This window comes from Triplophysa rosa, linkage group LG6 (assembly GCF_024868665.1).
Source record: "Triplophysa rosa linkage group LG6, Trosa_1v2, whole genome shotgun sequence".
NCBI lineage: Eukaryota > Metazoa > Chordata > Actinopteri > Cypriniformes > Nemacheilidae > Triplophysa > Triplophysa rosa.
The window spans coordinates 3176186-3201229 of NC_079895.1; the positions used below are offsets into that span (position 1 = coordinate 3176186).

The following is a 25044-nucleotide window of genomic DNA, read 5'->3' on the forward strand; positions in this document are numbered from 1 at the left end:
TATATATATATATATAAAATAATAATAATAACCAAATCAGAACAAGAGACTAGATCTAAAAAAAAGATCAAATAAAATGTGTCTTAGCAGGGTAAAAACAGTCACTGTAACCATTATACGAAACCAAACTACTAAAGAAAGTCAAACAGGTTTGGAAAGATACGAGGCTGACTCAAAGTTAAAACTTTCATTTACTGTATAAATTGACATATAAGTTGTGTCAAGAACTGACATTAGATCCCAAATTAAACAGAAACTTGACATTTAGTGAAGAGACTCCCTGAAGAACACCGGTGGAGCATGCATTATGATGCACGACTGACAGAATGAAATGAGGCGTAACGAAGGATATCTGTGATGCATGTGATGACTGAAACCGCATGAGAAGGATTCTGAGATGGTTCTGCTGTACGTCTTTATCTCTGATATATGCTTACCTTCCTCATCTTCACTCTCTGTGTCAGACAGCAGCGGAATGACAAAGTCATAAGAAACTGTAAATTGCAAACGTTTGAGAAAACGGAGAAAAGAGATAATTGCCATCACAGACATGAAAGACAAGTAAAGAAAAACCTCTTCTGTGCATGAGTCATCAGGTAAAAATGAAACCGTTTTGTAACCTTCGTGTTTCTAACATGTTTCATGTTGTGTCACCTCATAAACAACGTTCCTTCTTGGCTTCAGTTTCGCCTCTCCACTCTTAACAATAATAATACCTTCTGGTATGTAACACCCAATTTACACACTTTAATCAGTTTCTGATAAATAAAATTGCGCCTTGTCCAACATTTACTCTGGTTGAATATTTTGTTTCTAGTAAAAAATGTGTTTAATGGAAGCAACAGAGAGTGTTTAATGTTGACTTTAGGAGAACAAAAAATAGGAAAAACAACTCGATCCAAATACCAGGAGGCCAGAGCGAAGATGAAAATAACCCAAGTTAAATCCCTTATCTTCAATAAGCACATGACATCATTTAGTCCGACTTTAGTAAGACAAAGAGGCCTAGTGTGACATCATCGTCCTATAATAATGTTAGCGTGTGTGCCGTATGGATGGGCACTGAAGGTTCTTGTGTTTTGGCAGGCCTCAAAATAACGCCCCGAGGAATGACGCTATAATCAGAGAACCAGTTCCAAACTTAAGAGCCTCCACACGGGATCCTGTTACATCCGAGACAAAAAAAAAAACTACACCGTCTACATCCACTGGCCCCTGAGAGGAAATCTTACCGAAGCGGTCAAGAGCGTGTTCATCTTAAAAATTAAAAGATGAAAACATTTCACTTTAGGAATATTAAGCATTAACGAAACCCAACATTAAACCTAAAAACTTCATCCCTTCAAGTACAGTATATACTTTGGCCAAAAGGGGAAGGACGATAAATCTGTTTCATACAAATGTGCACACGCTCCATCTCTGACACACGCAATATAACCCGTATTTGTAAAGACAACACTGATTAAGTTTAAAGCAGTGGTTCTCAAACTGGGGATGGTGGCCCCCTGGGGGGCCCCAAGATGGATCCAGGGGGCCACAGATTTTGTGGCATTTTATGAAATATAGAAATTTATCATAGATTTTATGCAATCAAACATCAGAAAAATGACACCACCAACCAAACGAATTGAGGTTCCAGCATTGTATAACTGAATGTTTTTGGTTTAATTAAAATTCTAAGTTTAAGATTATACGTCTTTATATGGGGGGCCGCAAAGCGATGCACTTAACACAAAGGGGGCCTTACAATGAAGAAGTTGGAGAACCACTGGTTTAAAGACACGCATGAGCTCAGAGCTCACAAGAGGAGCAAATGAGAACAGGATACAATTGTGCAGGAGAAATGAAAAGTCAGTTTAACATATGACGGAAGTCAAGATCTTTGCCAGAAGATGACGTGTGTCTGCGTGTGTAGTCTCACCTGAGCCTGTCTGGTTGAGCATGATCTCAGCAGGGTTGTGGGGCTTCAGACCCAGGAAGGACAGCGGCGTTTTTGCCAATCCTGGAGGAGATCGACCTACACCAACACAAACAGAAAATAAACCGAAAGGATTTTATTATTCAGAGCATTGTCAAGTCTTAGACCCAACGCATACTCTAAGCAAGTACATACACGAGAAGCTCTTAGAGTTGATTTTTAGTCTTGCCACAAGGGGGCATCGTTTGAAACGTCCGATTCCAAGATCTCTTTTTCTCTTCTCTTGTGGCTTAAATGGACAAAGCATTCATAAGCAAATAAATTGTACTTGCGTAAAGCACGATTCTGGTCTTTGTCGTCACAGTACAGGTCAGCGGTACCACTTCAATCTTCAAGACTTTAACTTAAAGATTCCCATGGTACGACACGGAGACCCTTTAAAAGTGAGCAGACTGAGGTGACATGGCTGGGGATTGAGCTAATGTCTCATGCTCTGTGGTCAGGCCATGCGAGTGACTCTTTAAGACATTTTACGATGTGGATTAACGATCGCTGTCACTATGCCCAAAGAAAGAACGTGACACGAGAGATCATGCAGACAGGACACATCCGAGCGAAACATCGAAACGAATGACACAACGTTCAAGACCTGAACAACAAGAAAAACACAGATGGTGCCCAGGAACAGGCTGATGTGATCGCATAAATAGAGAAAACAAAAAGTGATGTGGCTGCAGGGCTGTGGAAAGCAGCCAGCTGGAAGAGAATTTCCATTTGCCAATTGTGTCTATGGGATGGAGTATTTACGTGCGTGGGTTCTTCAGGGCTGCTCTCCACATGCATGCTGGGTAAGGCGGAGCAGATGCTTGCGTTTCGGCAGGGCCAGGATGACATCATCGCTGACACCTTACATGCATCCTCCACTTACCAAAGAATCCAACTCAATTCTTTGTTTGGCAGCGTAAGCGTCTCGGTACGGGACGGGACGCATGGAGAAGGGGAAAGGCTCGTATAGGGAAGCTTTCGCAGCTCCGTCGGAGGAGGGAGCCACAGAGATGTGCTAAGGGGCTAACCGTGCATGTGAGCGACTGTACACCTCCACACACCGAAAATAGACCCTGTGTGTGTGTCACCTGTTTCCCAGAAATCCAACAGTGGGGAAGAACCACCCGCAATGCTCATGAGATGACGTGAGAAGATCTTTTAAAAGAACATTACGCTGACAAAATCCAGTGTTTTGATGATGCGTTAAGACATTTAGATTTGACATTTTTTTCAATAAAAACGATTTCCAACAATTAACGGTTATTGCCAATTAAAATTAAAACGAAAAAAGTAAACTACAGTAAAAATCCTGTTTATATGTACCAGTAAAATGAGGCGACACAATGGAATCACTGGATCAGAAATAAATCAAATCATTAAAACAAACATGTATTTAATGTATTCGAATTTTAAAGTCACACTTTCTTTATTTCACAAAGTCTCTATTTAAACATTTTTGTAACAATGTTTACGTCACAGGATGGAAAAAAACGTAAATCGATTAACAAAACTGCTAACTAATGAGACTGTTTAGGAACTTTAATTCCCTAATAAAAAGGCTATTAAAATCACTGTGACATTCACACAATGTTATATAATTTTATAGAGCCAACAAAATCATAGTAAATACTGAATATATCGCTCTAAGGAATATTCCAGAAGGAGATCTGCTGTAGGCGGAAGTAGATAAAGCAATAGGTTATATAAAACAAAGCTAACACTGCACAAGAAAAATCCATCTATCCAATTAGGTCTGATGGACATCACATGTGCGTCTCTTTAAGTGTACCGGCATATATGTGGAATCCAATGACTGTGTGGAGTCGGACGTGCTGCAGAAATCTGCTGACGGACGGGCAATTTTCAGCCCGCAGACATTGGGAATTGCTGGGAAGCAGGTGAGACGGGGTCTTTCTGATCTGATGTCTATGAGCCAACACAAAGTGTGTTTTCACTTGTATTGAGGCCACACACAAGTCACGATTTCAAGAACCTGTGAATGAACGACACGGTATGTTTATGATATCTACTGGCTCACACAAATATCCAGAGGCAGATTTAATTTAAGTGTAGCCAGAGCTCGCGTTGGCTTATAGACAGCGTGTTCGTGTAATGTTAGCCCTAGAGAAAACGGCACATAAAACCCCACCACTATTCTGATGTGTTGACAATGAAACGCGTTATATAAACAAGCAAGCTTTATTCTGTAATTAATACAATAGTAAATGTCAAGACAGATCCGGTTTCCATATAAGAACCAGCATCTGATGATTTCTGTAATATTTGGCAACTATACGTCTTCCGCCTATGTGAACAAAACACACTACCCCTTGCAAAGATTAACCACGGTTGAACTACAAATAAAACCAAAAAAACATGGTTACTACAGTAAAACCATGGTAACCACAGATTACCATGATTTACCCCAGAAACGGTATTTGGAGTAAAACTGTGGTTATATAAAAAATCAGGGTTACCAGACTTTTACTACAATTAAAAAACGAAATCTTCGTAAGAGAACAATCTGACAATGTTTCCAGCGCTGTCATTCTGAATCTAAAGCATCATGGCAAAATAAATAATGTTATTTATTATAAATTATAAATCTGGTTGCAATCAAGGAACTGCACAACCAACGTTGCCCGATTTATGATTAAAAAAAAAAAATTGTTAGGATTTGTGAATTCTCTCTCAAATACGGTATACATTAAGAAGCGTTAATGCAGTCGTAAGGAAATCAAATCTGAATCAGAACATAGTTAAATTAAGTTCCTTGTGATTCCCATGCCTATTCAAGTATAGGCAGTATTCCTGAAGCTCTATGGCACCCTCCTCCTCCGGGGGGGAACTTACACAGGTTGAAGTAAGGGGTTTGTGGCGAGACAGGGAAGGCAGGGGTTTGGGGTAGGGCCTCACCACCGACGAACGGAGGGGGGCTGATCGGACCCCCGTCCATTTCCTCAAATGCTTCTCTGTAGCTGTGCATGTGCTTCTAAAGACGAGAAAGAACATATATCCGTATGCACACACACAAACGCACATATATTCATATACTGTATGTCCATTATAGACGTTTGTGGGGTCTACCTCCTTGGGCCGCCCTCCAGGGTTTAAAGCTATTGTAGTGGCCAGCTCGGGTGAGATGCAGCGAACGGGGGAGCGGACCGAACTTCCTCTGGTCGGGCTCTCGTCTTGAGACAGGCTCTCGCTGGCGGTCCGACGTCGCCCGGGAGCTGAAGCCTCAACTGGTGACATTTCACCAGACCGAACTCCTGCCAAGAATAAAAGTCAGATATTGTAACTATGCTTGGAAATGAAAAAGAATTATCCAAAATGTTCTTGGAATGAATCTATGAGAATTCTCTCTCTGTCAAAAGTTGCACAGACGTCAAGCGGTCACTACATTAAAGCCTGTTGAGACTACAAACAGTGTTAGCATTCAAACAGATTACAGAAGCCGGAATATTCAGTGAATTCATTCGTCTAGTGGTGTGTACTAAAGATCTGGAAGAAAATCAAAGCCTGTTTCACCAAATCCAAGAGCTGCTGGTGCCAACAAACTGGATTTGTGTAAATCAACTCTTACAGGTCAATCCAAGAATTTAAACAGGATAATAAAGCAAACGGATTAAGGCATTCGTTTGTTTTTTTTCTTGCATGTCACTCAATCAGTCACTATTAGTGTTACGTATAAATGCATGCGTTTGTGTGTTCTGCTAACATGTAAAGACACACACAGTTTTAGGCCCGTGCACTTGGAATGGAACAGAGAAAGCCATTAATATACTGTTTGAGAGAGCGTAGTGTTATGGAAACCGGGCAACAAGCTGAGCAAAATATTTACTAGCTCCCCGAGTGTGGCCTAGCACTGATCCGTGTGGTCGGACCGCAACTCAGGACCCCTACAATCATACTATTAGGGCCTCACGTGACCCTGGAAACAACTGTGGGGAGAATGACCACCGCCTCTCCGGAGACAAGCGAGCACCCTTGTTCATAAACATGACACAAGCTTTGACATTTAGTGCGTTTACATCACTACTGAAGCGCTATCAACAAAGTGAGCGATTCAGGACAGCGGGACGTCCCCCCAGCATAATGTGTGATGTCACAAAGCGTGGGTCTTCAACATCCAGTCTAATTCCTAGATATGCCGTTTCTAAAACAACATCAAATACACCCATTCCAAAACTGACAGGGAAGCCGCAGGTGCTTGGATGAATCCATATGGCTTAGCGTCACTTCACACGAGCCGGGAAAGCAAACATGTATAACAGATGTAGTACAGCAGTAGTCTTCGACAGCTGTGCATGACAAACCCTCTGCTGTTGCCGTAACAACCACACAGTCCTAATAGATTCAATCTGGAGTAGCCGTGAGTCCCAGAACTTAGAATGAACTCAGACAGAGCAGTGCTGTGATATACAGTACAGTAGCTACACATTTCATCTCAATACATTTTAGCCTTTTGGCAATATGTAATATATACAATATTTATGTGAAATCTAGAGAATAGCTTAAAAGAATAGTTTACACCAAAACTTAAAACTAACCACGGTTTTACTACAAATTTAATTCAGGAGAAATGGTTACCATAGTAAAATCATGGTAAACACAAAGAACCATAGTTTTGCGACAGTAAATAGTTTAACCACAGAATTTGTAGTAAAGCCGTGGTTATTAATTCAATACACTGTGTTAATAAATTCGACAATAAACATGGTTAATACACTTATACTATAATAAAACCATGGTAAATTTTCATAAGAGAATGGGTTTTCACATTAAATCCACTTGGTTAGAATGGCTGTTTGGATGAAAAGTTTGACTCGTTTAAGTAAACTACAATAAAAAAAGTTTTTTAAGGGATAGTTCATCCAAAAATGAAAAATCTGTCATCATTTACTCAGCCTCAGGTTGTTTCAATGTATAAATATCTTTGTTCTAATGAACACAAGAAGGATATTTGGAAGAATGTTCAGTTCTGGGACATCATCCACTACCATAGTAGGAAAAAAAAAAGTTTTTGTTCTGTTGAACACATAATGAGATATTTTGAAGAATTTAGGAAAACAAGAGTTCTCGGGCACCTTTGACTACCATTTAATTCTGCCTACTATGGAAGTCAATGATGTCCCAGAACTGAAAATGACTAATATTCTTGAAAATATCTTTATTTATGTTCATCGGAAAAAAAGAAATTTATACAGGTATGAAATGACATGAGTGTGAGTAAATAATGACAGAATTACTATCCCTTTAACATCTTTTTCTCTGTAAGAGAAATCATTAACGAATCATTAACAAGACTATTGAACTAAATCAAAATATCTCTCTAAATATATTTGTATATAGCTATCGAAAAACATCTCTCAAAACGATGGAGAAAATACAGTTCTTCATTAAATGAATTTTTTTAACCAAATAAAAAGTGCACTAAATGTACAATATTCACATTATTTAATCCTATATCAGAATACAAAACTCCGGACATAAAATGTGCTTTTTCCCCCCTGCATTACCATAAAAACGTATTTCCCATTTGTGAAGCTAGTGGATTCTGTATGAGATGAATGAGATATCTGCCGGATATCCTCCTCGATTTCTCTCCATAGCCTCATTTACGATGTCACAGATCAGACTCAGGAGAGGTCAAACACAAACAATCATCCTGGCACCTGGCTGCTGAAGACGTCCTGCCAGGCCCAAACGGGACCCGAGACATTCTGTGCGCTAGACATTTTCTCCCTGGTGGCAGATAAGGATTGTATAATGGTCTCCAGACTTAGGGTGGATTTATTACCATTTGTCTTCAAACTAAATGCTAAAGCAGAGGTATTAGAGAGAGTCCCTGAATGAGAGCACTGTCTGCTCGCCCTCACATTGTTCTTTGAGTCTGGCAGACCAGATCTTGTGACATGGGTTCGGTTGATCCAGACAGACGTGGCTTTGTGTTGCTGCTGTGTAACCTTAACTCGTCACATAATACAAATGCAATTTGTTTGTAGAGGACACGCATCACAAAAAAGCGTGCACAAACCATGCGGGGTGGAACATTCCAGAACAGGTTAGTGGTTTAGCAACTTTGAGTGTGTTACTTGTAAGAGAAAAAAATCTAACGACAACCGTGAGAGTGAGAGTAGGAGAGAATGTGAACACTATAAAGAAATAAACGGAAAACAAATGTGAAAAACAGAAATAAATATGGAAAAAAATATTATCGTTTGTTCTTGGTTTGTGCTTCATTGTCATTTTATCGTATTTGGAACACTATTCATTTAAATGACAATAAAACAATGCATGCCATAAAGTTTAACTGTAAACAGCCATATTTTTATTTAAAGTTATATTAGAAATAACCCATGAATCTGTTTTACAAAAAAGTGCAGCTAAGTTGTAAACGCAAATGAGTGTATATGCTACACTGTAAACTTAAACCAAACTGATGTAAAAAGTAGCAAAGAGAACAAGAGTAAGACATCACACATGCACATGGAGGTGTTATGAGGACAGAACAGCAGGGAGACCAACCACTAAAGGAGAGGGAACGCCGGCGGTGGCCGAGCTCAGGAACACCCGGCCGGCCATTGATTCCTCGGATACGAGCAGTGTACTCTGCACACCATTGGGAGGATGAAGAGAAGGCGTGATGGACCAGGGTGGGAAGTAAAAGAGGAAGGTGTGGAAGAGGATGGAAAGGCGGAGGTGATGATGGGACGTGCGTTCCGCAATGAGAATATGGAAAAAGAGGAAAAATGAAAGCACATTAAAACCACTGTGATATGTTGTTCTTTAATTTGAAATCACCAGCAAAATCCCTGTGAATATATTGTGATTCATTGATTGACCACTCAGTACTAACATGTGGTACGTGTTTGCCTTAACATCAGTCGTAAAGATTAACAGACTCTTATCTGCGGCTATCTCCGTCTCTTGTTGCAAATGGTAAATGCAGACAAAGTGCTTCGCTAATCCCAGATAGCCACAGGCCTGATAAGCAAAACCCATGGATGAGATACAGAGAGTCTTCAATCAGCGTGGCAAGAGCGAAGGTTACAAAGAGAGCAACTTCCTCTTTTAGCTTCAATTATGTGAACACTTATCTCAAGAGTCAACAAAAACAACTCAGAGCCTGTAATAAAACACAACACGCATCTTTTGACCAGTTTTGGTCATGACTTTTTAACCTTTGATGTTACAAATTTCGAGTAGATTCTTTATTTAAGTGAAATTTATGTTTATACTGTTGCGCTTTTCACAATTTTGCATTGTTGTAAATCAGCGTAACAGGAAATAAATTTCAGAACAGACAGCAGACTAAGGGGCGATTCACATTTCGTGTCTTTTGCACGCGCAAATTCGTTATTTTAAATGTAGACACGTGGCAGGCGTGAAAAAATAGGGAGCTACGTGGTCGCGACGCACATACGGTGTGGTGCGCACATTTTTCTAGGCGCACCGGCGCCGCATTGAGTTGGAAATCGCACACACCGCGGGTCATTTGACTAGAGAAAGCGGCGCGGCTCGCGTTTTCCGCGCGGTTTTTGAGACGCGAAATGTGAATTGCCCCTAAGTGTATAAATAAGAAACAAAAAATTATAAAAACAGGGAAATTATCAAACACAAAATAAATTGTAATCCAAATTTTTCATGAGACGGACATAGGGCTGAAGCTATCGATTATTTTAGTAATCGAGTATTCTACTGATCATCCGTCGATTAATCGGGTATTCGGATAATAAATATTTTCTCTTTATTAAAGAGCAGTACTAAATATACCAGAGAAAATAAGACGGGTCTCTTAAAATGAACAACTAATTTGTTTCCTTTTTAGAAAAAAATAAACATTTTATTGCTGAAATTGCATATATTAATATCTGTGAAAAGTTCACCCATTCAATACATTACATTGCCATATTACATTCAAAATGCAATATAATACAAATGTATAAATAAGAAACATTAATAAAAATAGAAAGAATAATTTCAAAGGTAAACAACTAACTTCAGCTTATGCATGATGCATTTAGTTCATCTAAATTAGTTTTAGTTTCTTTTTTTACTATCAAACAGTAATATATTTGTCCACAGCCCGAAAACAAGTTTCACTCGCAAAATAAACTTAAACTAAGTAAAATAGCAGTTCACAATTTCAATAAGCTATCAGTTATTTATCAGCATGAGAAATACATGTGAGCGTGTGAACAGACTAAAATGTGTGCGTCTCACGGCGGGAGACTCGAGAGCCCTGTAACATGAATAGAGTTTAGCGGGCTGTGCGTCAGTAATAACGGTCCGTGGGGAAACGCAGCGCTCCATGTGTACTGTAGTTACTGTAAATGGATTAAACAAAGCTTCGAGGCAACAAAAATTGACTCGATGATTTTTTTGTATTGTAATTACTCGAGTAACTCGAGGAATCGTTTCAGCCCTAGACGGACAATAGCGATAAATAAAATATATAAAAATACAAAAAACAAATAACGTAGTAAAAATGTCTATTTGATTGTATTCATGACTAACAGAGGGGACACTGCGTGATAGCTTCACACCCTCCCTGATGCTTTGCACAACAGAGAAGTTTTTCAACAAAACTTGTGAGATGAGCGTTTAGATGAAATAGCACTGGGGTGACAATGAGCCCCAATTTTTGGCAACTACTTTCTTAGCAAAGCTTTGATGAAGGCCTAAATACTGCGTTTATGACATTTTGGATTGCAAACAACATTTACAGTTATGTGTTATGCTTTGCAGCATTGACAACTGTAACCTAAATGCTACGGCAAAAAAAATTGTAGCTAAAACTTAGTCTGCGACAAAACGAGATACAGGGCAGCAATCATCTCTGACGTGCTCTCATAACTCTCCAAAAATCACAAGGAAAAAGACGAAGACGTCCAGGAAAATCTTTTTTAATTTGGGAGCTGAATAGATCATGTGAACAGGAAAACTGTGTGCCGCTATATAACAGCCTTCAGTTGTTTGGGAACTTCTCCAGATGTAATGTACAAATGTTCAGTTTTGGCCCGCCGCAATGCAGAAATGCGGCCTGATAATAATTCTTAAGCCAGGAGCACTTTGGACAAAGCTTCTTTGTGATCTCACAGTGCTTGTGTCAATGCCAACAAAGAGACTCTACCAAACAGGCCCAGCGGCGAGTGTAAAAGACAGACTCAACTCGAGGACTCAAGAAAAGTAAGAAGATGTTTTTCTCTTACATATTTCTGTTGAAGGCTTGTTTCATGTCACATACCGTATATATCTTCATAATATCATAAAGTATGTGTAGTTGAAACAGCGTAGTGGCTAAAAGGTCGTTGACCTTCCAATGGTTGATCATTAACATTTTTTCAATGAAAGCTTCAACTAAATGACTAATCTGCTGTGCAGTGAGTACAATTGTCATAGATGAGATCGTGTGCCTCTTGGGGAATATATAAATTAACTTAAAAGTGATCTTACCAGCTACACGGTGAGCTACAAGACCCTCCAATCTGTAGTTGCTGTCTTCCGGTTCGCTCTCTCTGGGCAGAGAAGATGAGGAAGAAAAGTAGTTGCGCTGGCTCTCCTGTGGCTCCGGGGACTGTGAGGCAGTACTGGAGGGGTAGATGTTGAGGGGTTTCAGCTGGAGAGCTCCAAAGGTGGATGAAGGCACTGTCGATTGGGACATGTGAGTAGGGACCTGACCCTCGGCCTCAGGGGAAAAGGAAGCATGCTGGGATAAAGTCGTGGGTCTCTGCTGGTTAATGACAGCCTGCGGTGACTCCAGGGACCCCGATGAGATCTGCTGGTGGACCAGAGGGTAACCCACCGGAGAGGCTCTTCCGCGCTCGTGAATGGCAGCGTCAGCCTGGAAGGATGGCCGTGCTTGGCTCTGAGCGAAAGACGGCTGAGTGGTGACTACACCTCCCTCCCCAGAGGGGGCACTGTGGGATTTGGGCACTAGGGTAAGCGCCGGGTCAAGATCCAGCATCAGCATGTTGAGTGCCTCGATAGACTGCTCAATTTCCTGCTGTGACGCCATGTGGGGAAATTCGGGCAGGCTGTGCGATTGCAGGACGGGGTTGAAGGTGACCCCGTCTGTAACCGGGACCTCTGGAACCCCATACTGCTGCCACACGTTCATTCCTCTCTGCACCGCTTCCCTGCTGCTGGTTGTGCGCGTGGGAGCTTTAGGCATGTATTTCTGCTCCGTGTTTGGAGATGCCCCGAAAGATTGCGATCGATAGATGATACCATTCTGGTTGGCATAGCCACCAGAAGCCCCCAAGTTGTCCTGTGCAGATAAGGAGCCGCGAACGGGAACTTTAGGCTCTGGCACTTTATCGTGGGTGCTCTTCTCCATATAGGGCACATCTTGCCCATTAATGACTGTCTCCGTCTGGTAGTACAGGTCCGCCGGAGTGGCTCTGCCTTCGAATGACGACAAGGTTCCAAGACTGTCCACGCTGTTTCCCTCCTGACTGATGGGCAGGTCGTCATCGAGAATGTCAGTTTCTCTGTCTACGGTGTTATGTCCGTTCACGTGAACCTGGGCGGGGACAAGGTGTAGTACTCCTCCCCCTCCGCTCCCCGAGGCGCTCTGGTAACCTGATCGATGCATTGGGGCTTCCAAGCCGCTGAGCAACTGATCCAGCTCTTGTTTTTCCTCTGGGCTGAGGGGCTGGGAGGACGGCTGACTCACCAAGGCCGGCTGCTGGCTGGCTTCATCAGTGCGGTCGGTCTTGATGGACGCTGTGGAGTTGCCCGAGTCGCTGCTTACAGACAAGGCGTGGTCGACTGGGGGTAGGGTGTGGTCTACGACAGGTAATGAGTGATCGGACGCAGCTGGGAGACCATTGGTTGTGACTTCTCCATCCAAAGACTCTTTCTTCCGAACCTTAGCGTAGAGGCTACCATCCAATGGACCTTGTGTGTGAATAACGTCTGTTGAAGAAAAAAGAAACATGGAATGTGTTAAAACACTAATTATTAAATATATAAATGTTAAAGAATAAAAGCTGGATCTTCCTTTATTCTTCTGCTACGGTCCTTTTATTTAAAATGATTTTCATACCCACCCCCAACACTTACAAAAACATGTATTAAAAACAATAAAATAGGCCAATAATTATGTGCTTTTATATATCCAAAATAAACAAAGAATATAATAATACAAATAATAATTATTATTAATAAAGCAAAAAACAATAAATAAATTAATATAACGGGGGAAAAAATAATGTATATATTCGTGGTAAAAGAACTTGATTTATTTGTTTTATTAATTTATTTGACCTATTTTTACATCTCCAAAATAAATAGATAAAGTAAAAAAACTGAAATATGCATTCACACACAAAACCTAAGCTAAGAATTCACATATCATGTAAACTTCAAAAGAAAAAAAAGCTAATAGAAATAATGATGATAAAAAATAAATAATTTAATTAAAATGGATTAAGGATTGAAAAGAAAGAAGTTGCTTAATGTATATTCCTTTGCTTTATATCACATTCTATAATTTTAGAGGTGCCCATATTGTTTCAAAAAAGGATACTTTTGCTCTCACTTTCATATGTTATCACTTCCACAGAATGTACTTTGGAAGCTAAATAACCAGTCTTTTAAAACTGGGGATCCTTTCTCTTAAAAATAGCAGCTTTTTTCAGATAAAGTTCTCCTCCCTAAAACGTGGACATGTACTTGCACATGCACAGAAAGACAACTCCACCCTGTGAAAAAGTCTCATGAGAGCCACCCGGCCCCCTGTCCAGCACAGTGACTCACCAGTGGAAAGATCTGCATCATTTCCCGTCTCCTCGGAATTCAAACATCATTTCCTCTAGTCACACATTTACGCGCTTGGACACTTACACGTAATGCACCTTTTTTAGCTTGTCTACTATGTGTCTATTTATATTTGGCTCAACAATCAGGCTCTTGTTTCCCTGTGCTCTTGTATTATAACACCACACCTTCCAAAACCACTAATCTGCTATTTGACAGTTCACGATGCAACAGCATTTTAATATCAACCACGTATTGCAATCCAAGAACAAAGAAATGAGACGTGCTCTGTTCAGCGAGTGAGACAAAACCACAGACTGTGACAAAATGTCATTCATTCAGCAAAACGCTCACGCACAGTTTCCCATGGTGTCTTAATGCAGGATCTGTCGAGCCGCAAATCTGATAATGCGACTGGGAACAACGCGCACAATACTCTACAGCTCTACTGCGCTGTTTCTTTGACACTCTATAGCGCTAAAAGCTAAAAGACTGACGATCTCCAGTGTCACGTAACTAGAATTGAAAATATCATCACAGTCTGGTAACTCTGGTTCACTTTGCAGCTTATTCTGACCGAGAATGATGTGAAAACTGACCTATAAAAATGTTTTATGTTTAGAGGTGTTTAAAACTCATTGCAAGAAATCACGGTTAAGTTCATTAATTTATAAAATACTACCAATCAAAAGTTTAGGGCCACTTACTCGCTTCTTAATATTTCCACAAAACAGCAATTCATGAAACGTTGGAAAAACACAAATGGAACCATGGGAATTATGTCGTGAAATTTTAGCATCTTCAGAGTAAACGAGAATTTGTAAAAATGTGCACACAGCATTTTATTAGCAAGTTCTGACCCTGAGATTATTGTAAACAATATGGAAGGACTTCTTATTCTGGCCCCTTACTGGCAGCTTTTTCTTCATTATTCAATACAATGAACCAGACGAAACGGACGATTCCAGTCAGCTCTTGACATGTTTGCTTACAATATGCAGCGGACAGCATGAGGTGGACTATATCTGCCCTCTCAGAGACTAATAGTTCCCTCGAGCTCCTTAAAAATAGACATCCCGGGTTACATCAAGTGACCCACTGACCTTAAGGTTGTAGATGTCTACTTGCAACAAATTCAATGTTCACCTTTGACCCCGTGACACAGGCAGCTATGTGACCTGCTAGTCTGACAGGATTAGAGACGTCCACAAGCTAATGTCTGTCAAATGAAAAAAAAAAAAAACTGCTGACCTTGATCACTCCCCACTTTCACGTTGCCCACATTCCCAAAAAATGAATAAGCTCTATTCATCTGCCCATATCAATGTTGTATGAATCTGTAAAGAGAACCGTGGAACCGTTTTCGTAAGTTGGTACTGACCAAAATACCGAGACGTCTTCATGAGAGTGAAATCAGAAATGACTGTTTGTTTCTCCCAAGTAAGACCAGGCCCAGTGCCAGAATGAGCATTTCCCCCATTCTTCGTTATTTCTCTCTCCAGTTTCCCTTAACAATCCCTCAGCTGTTTCAAACATCTCCCAGCGCTCCAGTATTAAAAAAAAACAGAGGACCAGCGCCACCTCAGCTCCGACCGTGACATGTGAATGTTCAGGTCAGATGAGCCGGACGGATCTCATGTTTTATTTGTACCTTTAAAACACCATGCTGACATCAGAAGATCTGTGGCTGTGATCAGAGCCTGCCATCTTAACATGACAGCGAGACGAATTGAATCAGACACGCCTCCTACTATTTTTCAGCGCGCACGGGCGATTTCCCATCCCGACAAGCCTGCGTTTATCCCTGATCACCACCCATAAAAATAGCATGACACGAACACATGGCAAAGAGCACCAGAAGTTACTCGGAGCTCCGGTTTCACCTTAAAATCTCCAGAAGAAACACGAGAAAAACTTTCCTACCTGCCTTTGTGAAACTCTTCGAGCAGAAAGCGGTCTGTTTTCGAGCAAGCAGTGGGTGTAGTTTTGGATTAGAAAGCTCCTTCCTTTTCAAAGATGACAGTACTCCCTCCCTCTGGCCGGGTGTGCACCACTCTCGGTGAAGTGGGCGTGAATTTATCCTCGCTCAGCTGTGAGTCTGGTGTGTACCGGAGTGACATCACTAGGGCTTTCTCAGATGGGCTCCCTCACCTCGTTTGCTCTGATCCTCTTTAATGTACATGTACATGATGTACCGTATGTCGACCGATGAAAGTTCACAGTGGGCGGGGATTACCAAGTACAATCCAGAAATAGAAAAAAGCATCGGACAACATGGTCTAGTGCGACAACACTCTGCCTATTCGTAAAAAAAGCTACTCGAGGTAGTGTGGTCTAATGTTTTTTTTACCACGGTTTTAAAAGGTCAGACACTGCGAAACACCGCTCACCTGTCCTGGCTTGAAGATAATGATTTCTGTGGATAATGAGGCTACAGAATGGAAAAAATGAAGGTTTTACTGTTTTTAACTCTAGCTTTGGTTGTGGCAAAGATTTACAGGCGCTTTGAGTGTACGTGGGTGTCCTTGAGTGTGTTTTTTCCAATAGCCAGTGGGCAAAAAAGTAGGCCATACTTTACATGACTTCAGAGATGTTAATGACTTGGTTAATCTATGACAGGGCAGTTAGCACTGAAATATGTGTATTGAGAAATCTGTTCTAAAAGTTGACCGTAATCAGCTACGTGTGCTATTTTCACATGGCTTCTTAAAAATGTGTTGCTCAAGGCACAGCAAAAGACATCTGTCTGCGAAAATCGCAAATGAACAAACACACCCAGACATTTTTCCACGATGACCTCTTGCCCAATTACAAACATGTTGTGGCAATGGTGTGATCCAATCGTCCAAATCGCAACCAACTATACAACATTGAGTAAAACAGTTTATCCTCCTAGCCTCACCTTAAAAGATATGATGCATCTCTTAATTTGTGCGGTCAGAAGCAGTGCCAGGCGCAATGCATCTGAAGATGCCATATTTGGATTTGTAGTTTTGGAACGTGTCGTTCTCTAAAATTGTTCTTTCTGTTCTCCAAAAAAACAAATCACAGCATGCAAGTCGTAACAGCATCATTTAAAGGCAAATTATTCCTTTAAGACTCCTAGTCAAGAATGACATCACAGCTCATATTTCACGGTGGCTGAGATCTTTTGTATAATCGTATAATCTTTTGCGCCGGATGAATTAAGCACCATGGTATGGGGTGTTTAAAGTCCAGGTGGGGAAGAAGTCTCGTTAAAACAGGGAAGCTATCTTTCTCAGGTTGTCTACATTACTGATGCTTCGTGTATGTGCTTGTAACCAAATGGAATTAAGGAAAGGACTGTACAAACACTGCTGATCCATGTATAACAAACAGCCACCAGTGTGAAACAACAGACACAATGCGATCGTCGCCCGAACACCTGCTTCCACAGTCTTATCACAACTGAATCATAAGCTTTCCTGGCTCGCATTCAGAATGAATGTGGTCCAGATCAACACAGCTGTATTAGTTATCTTTTTTACAACATACACAAAATTATGGCGTAATGTCCTAACGCCCCCAGTGAGCAAAGAAGACTTTGGAAAGTCCAGAAGACGAAAGATGCTGGAGACAGACTGGTTCATGCATTTATATTAATGTATATGTATATGTATATGTATATATATGTGTGTGTGTGTGTGCGTGTGTGTGTGTGTGTGTGCGTGCGTGCGTGCGTGCGTGCGTGCGTGCGTGCGTGCGTGTGTGTGTGTGTGCGTGTGTGTGTGTGTGTGTGTATTGATACAGTATAGATTGACAGCTTCTGGCTGCGGAACACGGCTCAATGCAACGCGACAGCGGTCCCGTCTGGTGTACACATGGGCTAAAGGCTGCGTCACAATCTGTCAGACAGCGCACCAGTATTAACTTCTCTTTCATGCTTGAATGAACAAAAACACACAAGATTATGCCAGAAAGCACATTTTGTCTAGTAGTTTCGCCAGCACAGTCTTCAAAGAGTTAAATAAAGTCTTAGACGAATGCAAAGAGTAGTGAAAATAGGAAGCGCGTAAGACCTGCTTAGAGCGGCATCTCTTAAAGGGGCCGCGCTCTTAAACATGTTGACATGTCACTAATGTTAATCAAAGAGCAAAAGAAAAGAAGAAATCAATGTGATTTTGTAGCTTTAATGAGGATTCTTCTGTAGTTCATGTATTTAGCAGTAAAGACTGTAAAGTGTTTGAGAACTTTTATTTATTTTCTGTATATCTCCTACCTGTTTGACATGTCGGAAGCACATATTATAATGGGCTTGATTAGTAGAAAAAAAAAATATATTTAATAAAGACATCAGTTGCAAAGCCAACAATATTAGAATGTTGGCTTTCATTCATAAAATGCTGCTGTTAAAGAAATGTGTTGTTTCTACATTAATTTGTAGAAAAAACACATCTCTTCCGTCAACATCTGACCCATTAGTACACTCTTCTACTTCTTTTCTACTTTTTAAAAGAAATTATCTAATATATATATACTGTATATATATACAGTATATATATATACACACACAAAATAATATATATACTGTATATATATATATATATATATATATATTAAAATTCATGCATTGAATATCATTAAGAATAGTATAAAGTCAACTGTAATAAATAAATAAAAAATCATTGTGTATTGTATATGAATATTATGGTAAAAACAAATTGTGTATTGTACGTGTATATTATGGTAAAAAGTCATTGTGCCGATATATTTAATTAAATGTGATGGAGTCGCAGATTGTGGTGAAGTGTGCGGTCAGTGTTGGACTCTGAAACTGTTGTGTTAGCACTTCAGAAAAACTTAACAGGTACTCTGCGCTAATGGAAGACTTTATAAGGTAAGAGCAGCCCATTAAAAATGCATTAAAGATGCTTCTGATGGCTCGTAAATAAATATGAAAGAGATGAAAGAGCCTTCTGTAACTAAAGAAGTTTTTGACATTATCACATTCAATCCAACTCAAATCCCACAAGCGGTTGCGCAATGTGCTCACTTCTTAGACTTTGATAAGATGAGAAGTCTTTGTTTCCAAAACAGATGCTGTATGGAGAAGAAAAAAGTAAAATCGAATGTAACTTTTGCTCTTTTGGATGTGTACACCTGCTGCATCCACAACGAAAATTTTGTTTTGTATTCAAGCTGCTCTGCACGTGAGTAACATAAGGCCGCCTATCGTCCAACGTTTCATTACATCTGACGTCGCGTTTAAGGAAAAGCAATCAAGTCTTGCTCAAAGGGCTGGGAATGGAGCGGGCGAAATGAGAGCGGCTTTTTGATGGGCGTGCAGCACTCGTCTCGCACAAACACACACACAAGCCCCTCACCAAACGGTTCATCAACAGTCATCAGAAAATCTGAAGAAGCAACACAATTGTATCATCAAACTTACAAATAATGCATACTTTTATGATGGATTTGTGTGCTTTTTGGAGCAAAAAAAATGGAAACCATCCAATGACATTACAAAGACAATAAGAGCCACAATATTTTTCTAAAAATAAGTCCAACACGAGAATGAGTAAATAATAGGAGCATTTTCATGTTAGGGTGAACCTTTAATAGAGAAACACGTAAATATCAACACCATCTGTCACAGGTCACAGAGAGCTATTTAAGGGGCAATATCTGACCCGTGCAGAGCTATGTGTGTAGGCCTCTGGAATGCTGGAGAAATAAGACAATCGTGTCTTTCTAAAGTCAAGGGGAGAGAGAAGGTCGAGCGCTGATGGCCGGTAAATGAGCTCACCCCGTTCTTCTCTCTCCACGGCAGTTAAAACCAAAGACAAACACAGATCCACCATGGGGCCGATGAGAAAGAGGTCTGGACAGCAGCTGCGGGCATGGCGTGGGTGTGAAGGCAAAGGTCAAAGGTGAAATGTTGCGATTGGCTAAATGTGAATTTTGAAGGCCCTGTACACGGCCTGACGCAACGGCCTACAGCAGAGCCAGACTGAACAAACGCCTCTCTGTGTCCGTAAACGTGGAGGAGACATTCCGGAACATTCTCAGAATGATGTTTTCAGAGGGCTTTCATAAGATCTGCCATGTGCTACTGTGCAGCTCACTCTGTGTACAGTCAAAGCAGTTTAATCCCACAGCGATTACAAGAGACAAATCCAAAATCTGTTTACAGATATACGGTATTAGCAGAGCGACTATGTGATGTGCAAATATGATTCTGATATGGGTAAATCTCCAGAAACCAGTCAACATGCTCGAATCATACTCACCACAGAATCAAGAGGAAAAAAGCTTATTATGAGGTTCTGCATCTTTTGACAAATGTTTCGCAACAATTAAGCACATTTGCTCAGTACTGTAATACATGGATGTTTAACGGCAGATATAACGTTCAAAAGATTAGGGTTACTTATTTAATATTCATAAATACTTTTATTCCTATTTTTGAATAGTTAACTCATCAAAACTATGAAATAAAACAAATCTAAATGGTTATTTAACAAAATCAATGAAAATATCAATAAATCAATGAATATCTAAAAATAAAATAAATCAAAAATATGTTATATTTTAACATCACCCTTTGAGCAGAAATTGAAAAAAAATCTCTCTTTGCATTTGATCATCCAGTTTCAGTTCATATATAAACTAAAACTTAAACATTTCCTAAATATTATATACAGTATATACATCACCTGAAATGTTCTTTTTAAAGGCCATGATTCAGATGACGTGTCAATCAAGTGAACTTTTCAACACATGCAAGTTCACCAACCCCCTCCCCAATGTATATGACTCTTTCTTCGGTAGAACAAAATAAGATATTTTGAGAAATGTTTTAGTCATTTTGTGTCCATACAATGGCAATCGAGGGATCAAATGTTATTTGGTTACCAACGTTGATCAAAATATCTTCTTTTGTGTTCTGCAGAAGAAATAAAGTCATACAGGTTTGGATGAATAAATGATATAAGAATTTTCATTTTTGTGTGAACTACTCCTTAAAGCAGTGTCAAGAAGGCCAACATTGCACATTAGCGTCCCGTCCACACTCAATATCAAACACATAACAGACAAGATCCCTAATTTCCAAGATTTCTGTCCCTTTGGCCACCGTGTCCAATCAAGACAAACGAAAACATCCGGAGGACCACGCACGCTGACAAACAGTCTTCAAGCAAAGACGAAAAGTGCAGCTCTCGTATCATGTGTTAACAGATGGGCGACAGTAAAAGCTTAACATTGTGTTGACAAACCGCTCCTCCCGTGAAAGCCGCTCAAATACTGAGAGTCAATCTATACTGCAGTGTGCTGAAAGGGTTAACCGTCGACCAGAAACGAGCTACTGGTTCCCAGCCACATAATTAAAAAGCATCTGAGATGGAGAGGCCCAGCCGCCCATCAGAAGAAATTTAATTGAAGCCAGCCTGGCGTGTAGACACGTTTATTACGTAACCGTTACGCTGTCAGCCACACAAACAGTCCATAATAAAGCTCGGCATCGCTGAACTCAAAACGCCAATTCAGACTCTGCGGTGCTCGATCCTGCGACAACAGGGATGAAACTCTAGTCGACGTTCTGTTTAAGAGCTTAACGTAAATATGTGCTAACCGCACTTAGTCTCATAATAAGCTAATAAGCATAAGATCAACTGTGCCTGCAAGAGCACGGAGAAAAACTAAAATCCCTTTACTGGCACAAAAGAGAGACCGAGTTGGTGAGATCGATTTGAAACGTTGCAGTTTTCTCAAAATGCACGGCCAAAACTCGTGAACTAAGCATATTAGCACTTTAAGTCTTAAAATGATTTGATGTTCTGGTAAAACTATCATGCTTCAAGAAAAAGTATGAGGTTCGAATCCAACTTTTAGCACATCTGCTGTCCAAAATCAGCTGACTATGTGTTGAGGCTGTTTTAAAAAAGATATGTTTGCACAACTCTATGATATTTACACATGAGAGCGATGAAAATCAGAAAAATAAAAACACATCGCAGGTCAAGACCATGTCAAGTCCAACTCGAATCACTTTTATATGTGAAGCAGAGTTCACATTGTTTACAGTTGCTGAGCAACATTGCGACTCGCCGCATGAATATATGGAGTTCAACTGACACGAGGTAACAGGTGTGGGTATATCTGCTATTTAAAACTTCAAACGTGCCTCGTCCGATCAGAATTTAGAGTCTAAACTGTCTGTATTTTAACGTTTGGAGCATTCAAGTCTCACGGTACATATTGCAGTGCTGTTTTTGCACGTTGTTGTTTTTGTTATCTTATGTCATTTTCGTAATAAGTTTCAAATAGCAAGAGGAACGAATCAAATGAGATAACGTTCTTTCCATTTCAAAGGATTTGACAAAGTATATACTAATGTTATATACCATAAAATAAGACTCTGGTCAAACTTGGCAGCTATACACCTCACGCCATAAGTTAGTGATAAAACGTTGTGAGAGGACAAAATATACAGATTTACCTCAGAAAAGACTTCTACTGTCAGGTTTCAACGTTCCACACCAAAAGTGAATTCTTCCAACTCCTTTGCTTTCAAGGTCTCAGAGGAAAGACAGTAAGCCCTTAAATCCCGTCTGATCTCTGTGTGTGTGATGAACACACACTTTCTGCTATGTCACCCTCCCTCTAGTGACTGATAACACAAAGCGTTTCTAGAGTCCAGGCTGGAGGAGTTGGCTGTTTTTCACACACCATCTCTGTCAGCGACTCTCCAATCCCATCTCCCAGCCCTCACACTTTTCCTACCCAACCATCCCAAAAATGCTGTGGGCAGGGCCCTGGCCAAATATGGGGAGGCCACGGTAAACAAGGCCTCAGCCCTGTCTACTGGCTCCCCGTGACTCTTTCAAGCCGAACCCTAGATTTAGGGCCCCCCTCAAAGAGGATGATGGGTAGAGAGCTTGTTTTTACAGTCACAAGGCCCGTCCTTTTACCAAGTTTACATGGCAGCGTGTGGGTCTGCTTACAGCATGTTGCAATTCTGTTTTTAATTTTATATTATGTTTCCGTGCAGTTGCCGCATAACACGTGCAAGTACTTTATTAATCAAAAGCATGTTTATGAGAAAAAGTTTTTGTGTTTTTTGTTTCTCGTGACAAATATCACTTTAAACGGATAATTCACCCAATAATGAAAAGTCTTCCATCGTTTATTCACCCTCATGTCATTCCAAACCCGAATGACTTTATTTCTTCTGGAGAACACAAAAGAAGATATTTTGAAGAATGTCGGTAACCAAACAACCCTGGCCCCCATTGACGTCCATTGCATGCACACAAAACCACTGAAACATTTCTCAAAATATCTTCTTTTGTGTTCATCGGAAGAAAAGTCACATAAACGTTTTGGACAACTCGAAGGTGAATAAATGATGACATCATTGTTATTTATTGGGTGAACTATGCCTTTTAAAGAAGCCATGAATTAAAATCACAATTTTAACCCAAGCTTTTGTTATATAAGAGGGAATCGTATTCACGCGAACATCCTGTAAGTGTCAGAACTGAAAACACCCTTGTTACTGAGATTACAACTGTTATTGACACCAGGCCCAGCAAACGGCAGGTTCTGGAATGCACCTATCTATGATGTCATTGATAGGCTGAACCCCACCTCCACAGAAAGAATATCAACGACTACTTCTCCAGCCCCGCCCACTGGTTTGCGCATGACAATTCTGAAGTAACACAAGTGGCGCGGAACCAGATAGAGCGAGCAAGCAATAAACAAACATGCTGTTAAAGCTAGCTAAATATTGTGCCATCCCTGGTTGTGGAAGAATACAGTCGCTGCATAACCTTCCTTCGGATTCCGATATTAGGAATGTGGGGTTAAAGTTTATTTTTAAAGACGTTCCAGCTCATGTGGGAAAAACATGGAGCGTTTGTTCGTTTCATTTCTCAGAGGATTCCTTCGTGAACAAGGCCCAGGTCGACACTGGATTTGCGGAGAGACTAAAATTAAAAAGCAGTGCTGTGCCGGAAATGTTGGATCCGATAGGAATGGCGCAGCAATCTTATGTGAGTAAAACATTTTTGTACCATGCGTCACTATTGCTTTGTTAGAGATCGCTTGATGTGCCCTGAGCATTATTCGCACAAGATTAGTATTACATGGGGACCTCTAGTCATTTGTATTAATTGCAGAGGTTGTCTGTGATCTTAAGCCCATGCGAATCGAGATCTCTGTGATTTGGCGGGCTCATATATCATTTTTCAAGGTTTTATCCACCATTTGCGAATAATGGAAGTGTTTTGGTATTATTTCGGGTGCTGGGTGATTTCCATAAGTTACCGGGAGTCTCACGTTTGTTTATTTATCATAGAAACTCTCGTAACATTTGAGACCCACGATCGCGGCGATCTTTTGTCCGGTTCGCGATCACAGGTCTCAAATGCTGACAGGTACGGTCATTTGTCATTAAACACAATACAACTATAGGCTATACAAACTATACACAAAGCATTACATCCGGGAAATAAATCGGTAAATTTGAGTAAAATCATCCTGTGTGAATGCGTCACATGAAATACTGATGTGGGGAAGTAATTTATATATCACACGAGGTCCCCTGATAATGCTAATCTCGTGCGAATGGTGCTAATGTGTAACCTAACGTTACGTCTCTAACCAAATTCACAGAAGGCTCCAACTAAGTTTACTACGCAAACTGCTATCCAATCATAGCAGTGGGCGTTTACTACAAACCGAGCATTTGTAGAGCTGGCCTCAAAACCAGGGTAGAAAATAGCCTATCGCTTATTGATTTTGATGTTTTTGAATGTAAAAACCAAGCGAACGTCATAAGTAGACCTCATACAACAGTATACAACACTAAACAAGCACAGTTCATCACACCTTTAAATGTCCAAATATTCCATGTAGTCCATGTAGCAACAAAATTGTTTTAGATGCAGTATAGCATGACACACCACAGGACATGTCTGCTTTTCTTGTCAACTACTAGATCATGTGTACCCTTCTGCTACTAGATTCACTTCATCAAACTCGACCCAAACTACTTATAGCACAAAAATGACCGCCAGAAGTCACACTAACCTCTCCAAAAGTATATACCATCACTTCATCTCCGAGCTCACGGTGGCTCGGTCTTAAATGAATGGGATTTATACTATTGAAAGTGAACGGTTACAGCGTGATGGATCTCAGCCCAGCATAACTGAAGCTCAGAGTCACCCTGCGGTTTCTGAGGTGCGCAAATATCAGCGAACCGGCAAAGATTGGCCATGCTTTACCCCAACCCTGCCAACAGCTCCTGTTCAACAGAGAAGTGCTATCTGTGGTAGAGGCAA

The 25044-nt window shown here is 40.5% G+C and overlaps 1 protein-coding gene across 19 annotated transcripts in view; it reads right to left on the bottom strand.

The window, feature by feature from the left end:
* Positions 1–25044, bottom strand: part of tns1b (tensin 1b) — a 182928-nt gene that overhangs the window by 13414 nt on the left and 144470 nt on the right. For 13 of the 19 annotated variants that reach the window (XM_057336909.1, XM_057336903.1, XM_057336907.1 and 10 more), the window contains 5 exons: positions 11426–12889; positions 5051–5235; positions 4817–4955; positions 1922–2017; positions 438–494 (listed from right to left, as the gene is read on the bottom strand). In XM_057336909.1, the coding sequence (XP_057192892.1) occupies positions 438–494; positions 1922–2017; positions 4817–4955; positions 5051–5235; positions 11426–12889 (1941 nt within the window). The remainder of the gene's footprint in view (positions 1–437; positions 495–1921; positions 2018–4816; positions 4956–5050; positions 5236–11425; positions 12890–25044) is intronic. The other 6 variants (XM_057336910.1, XM_057336923.1, XM_057336913.1 and 3 more) reach the window with 5 other exon arrangements.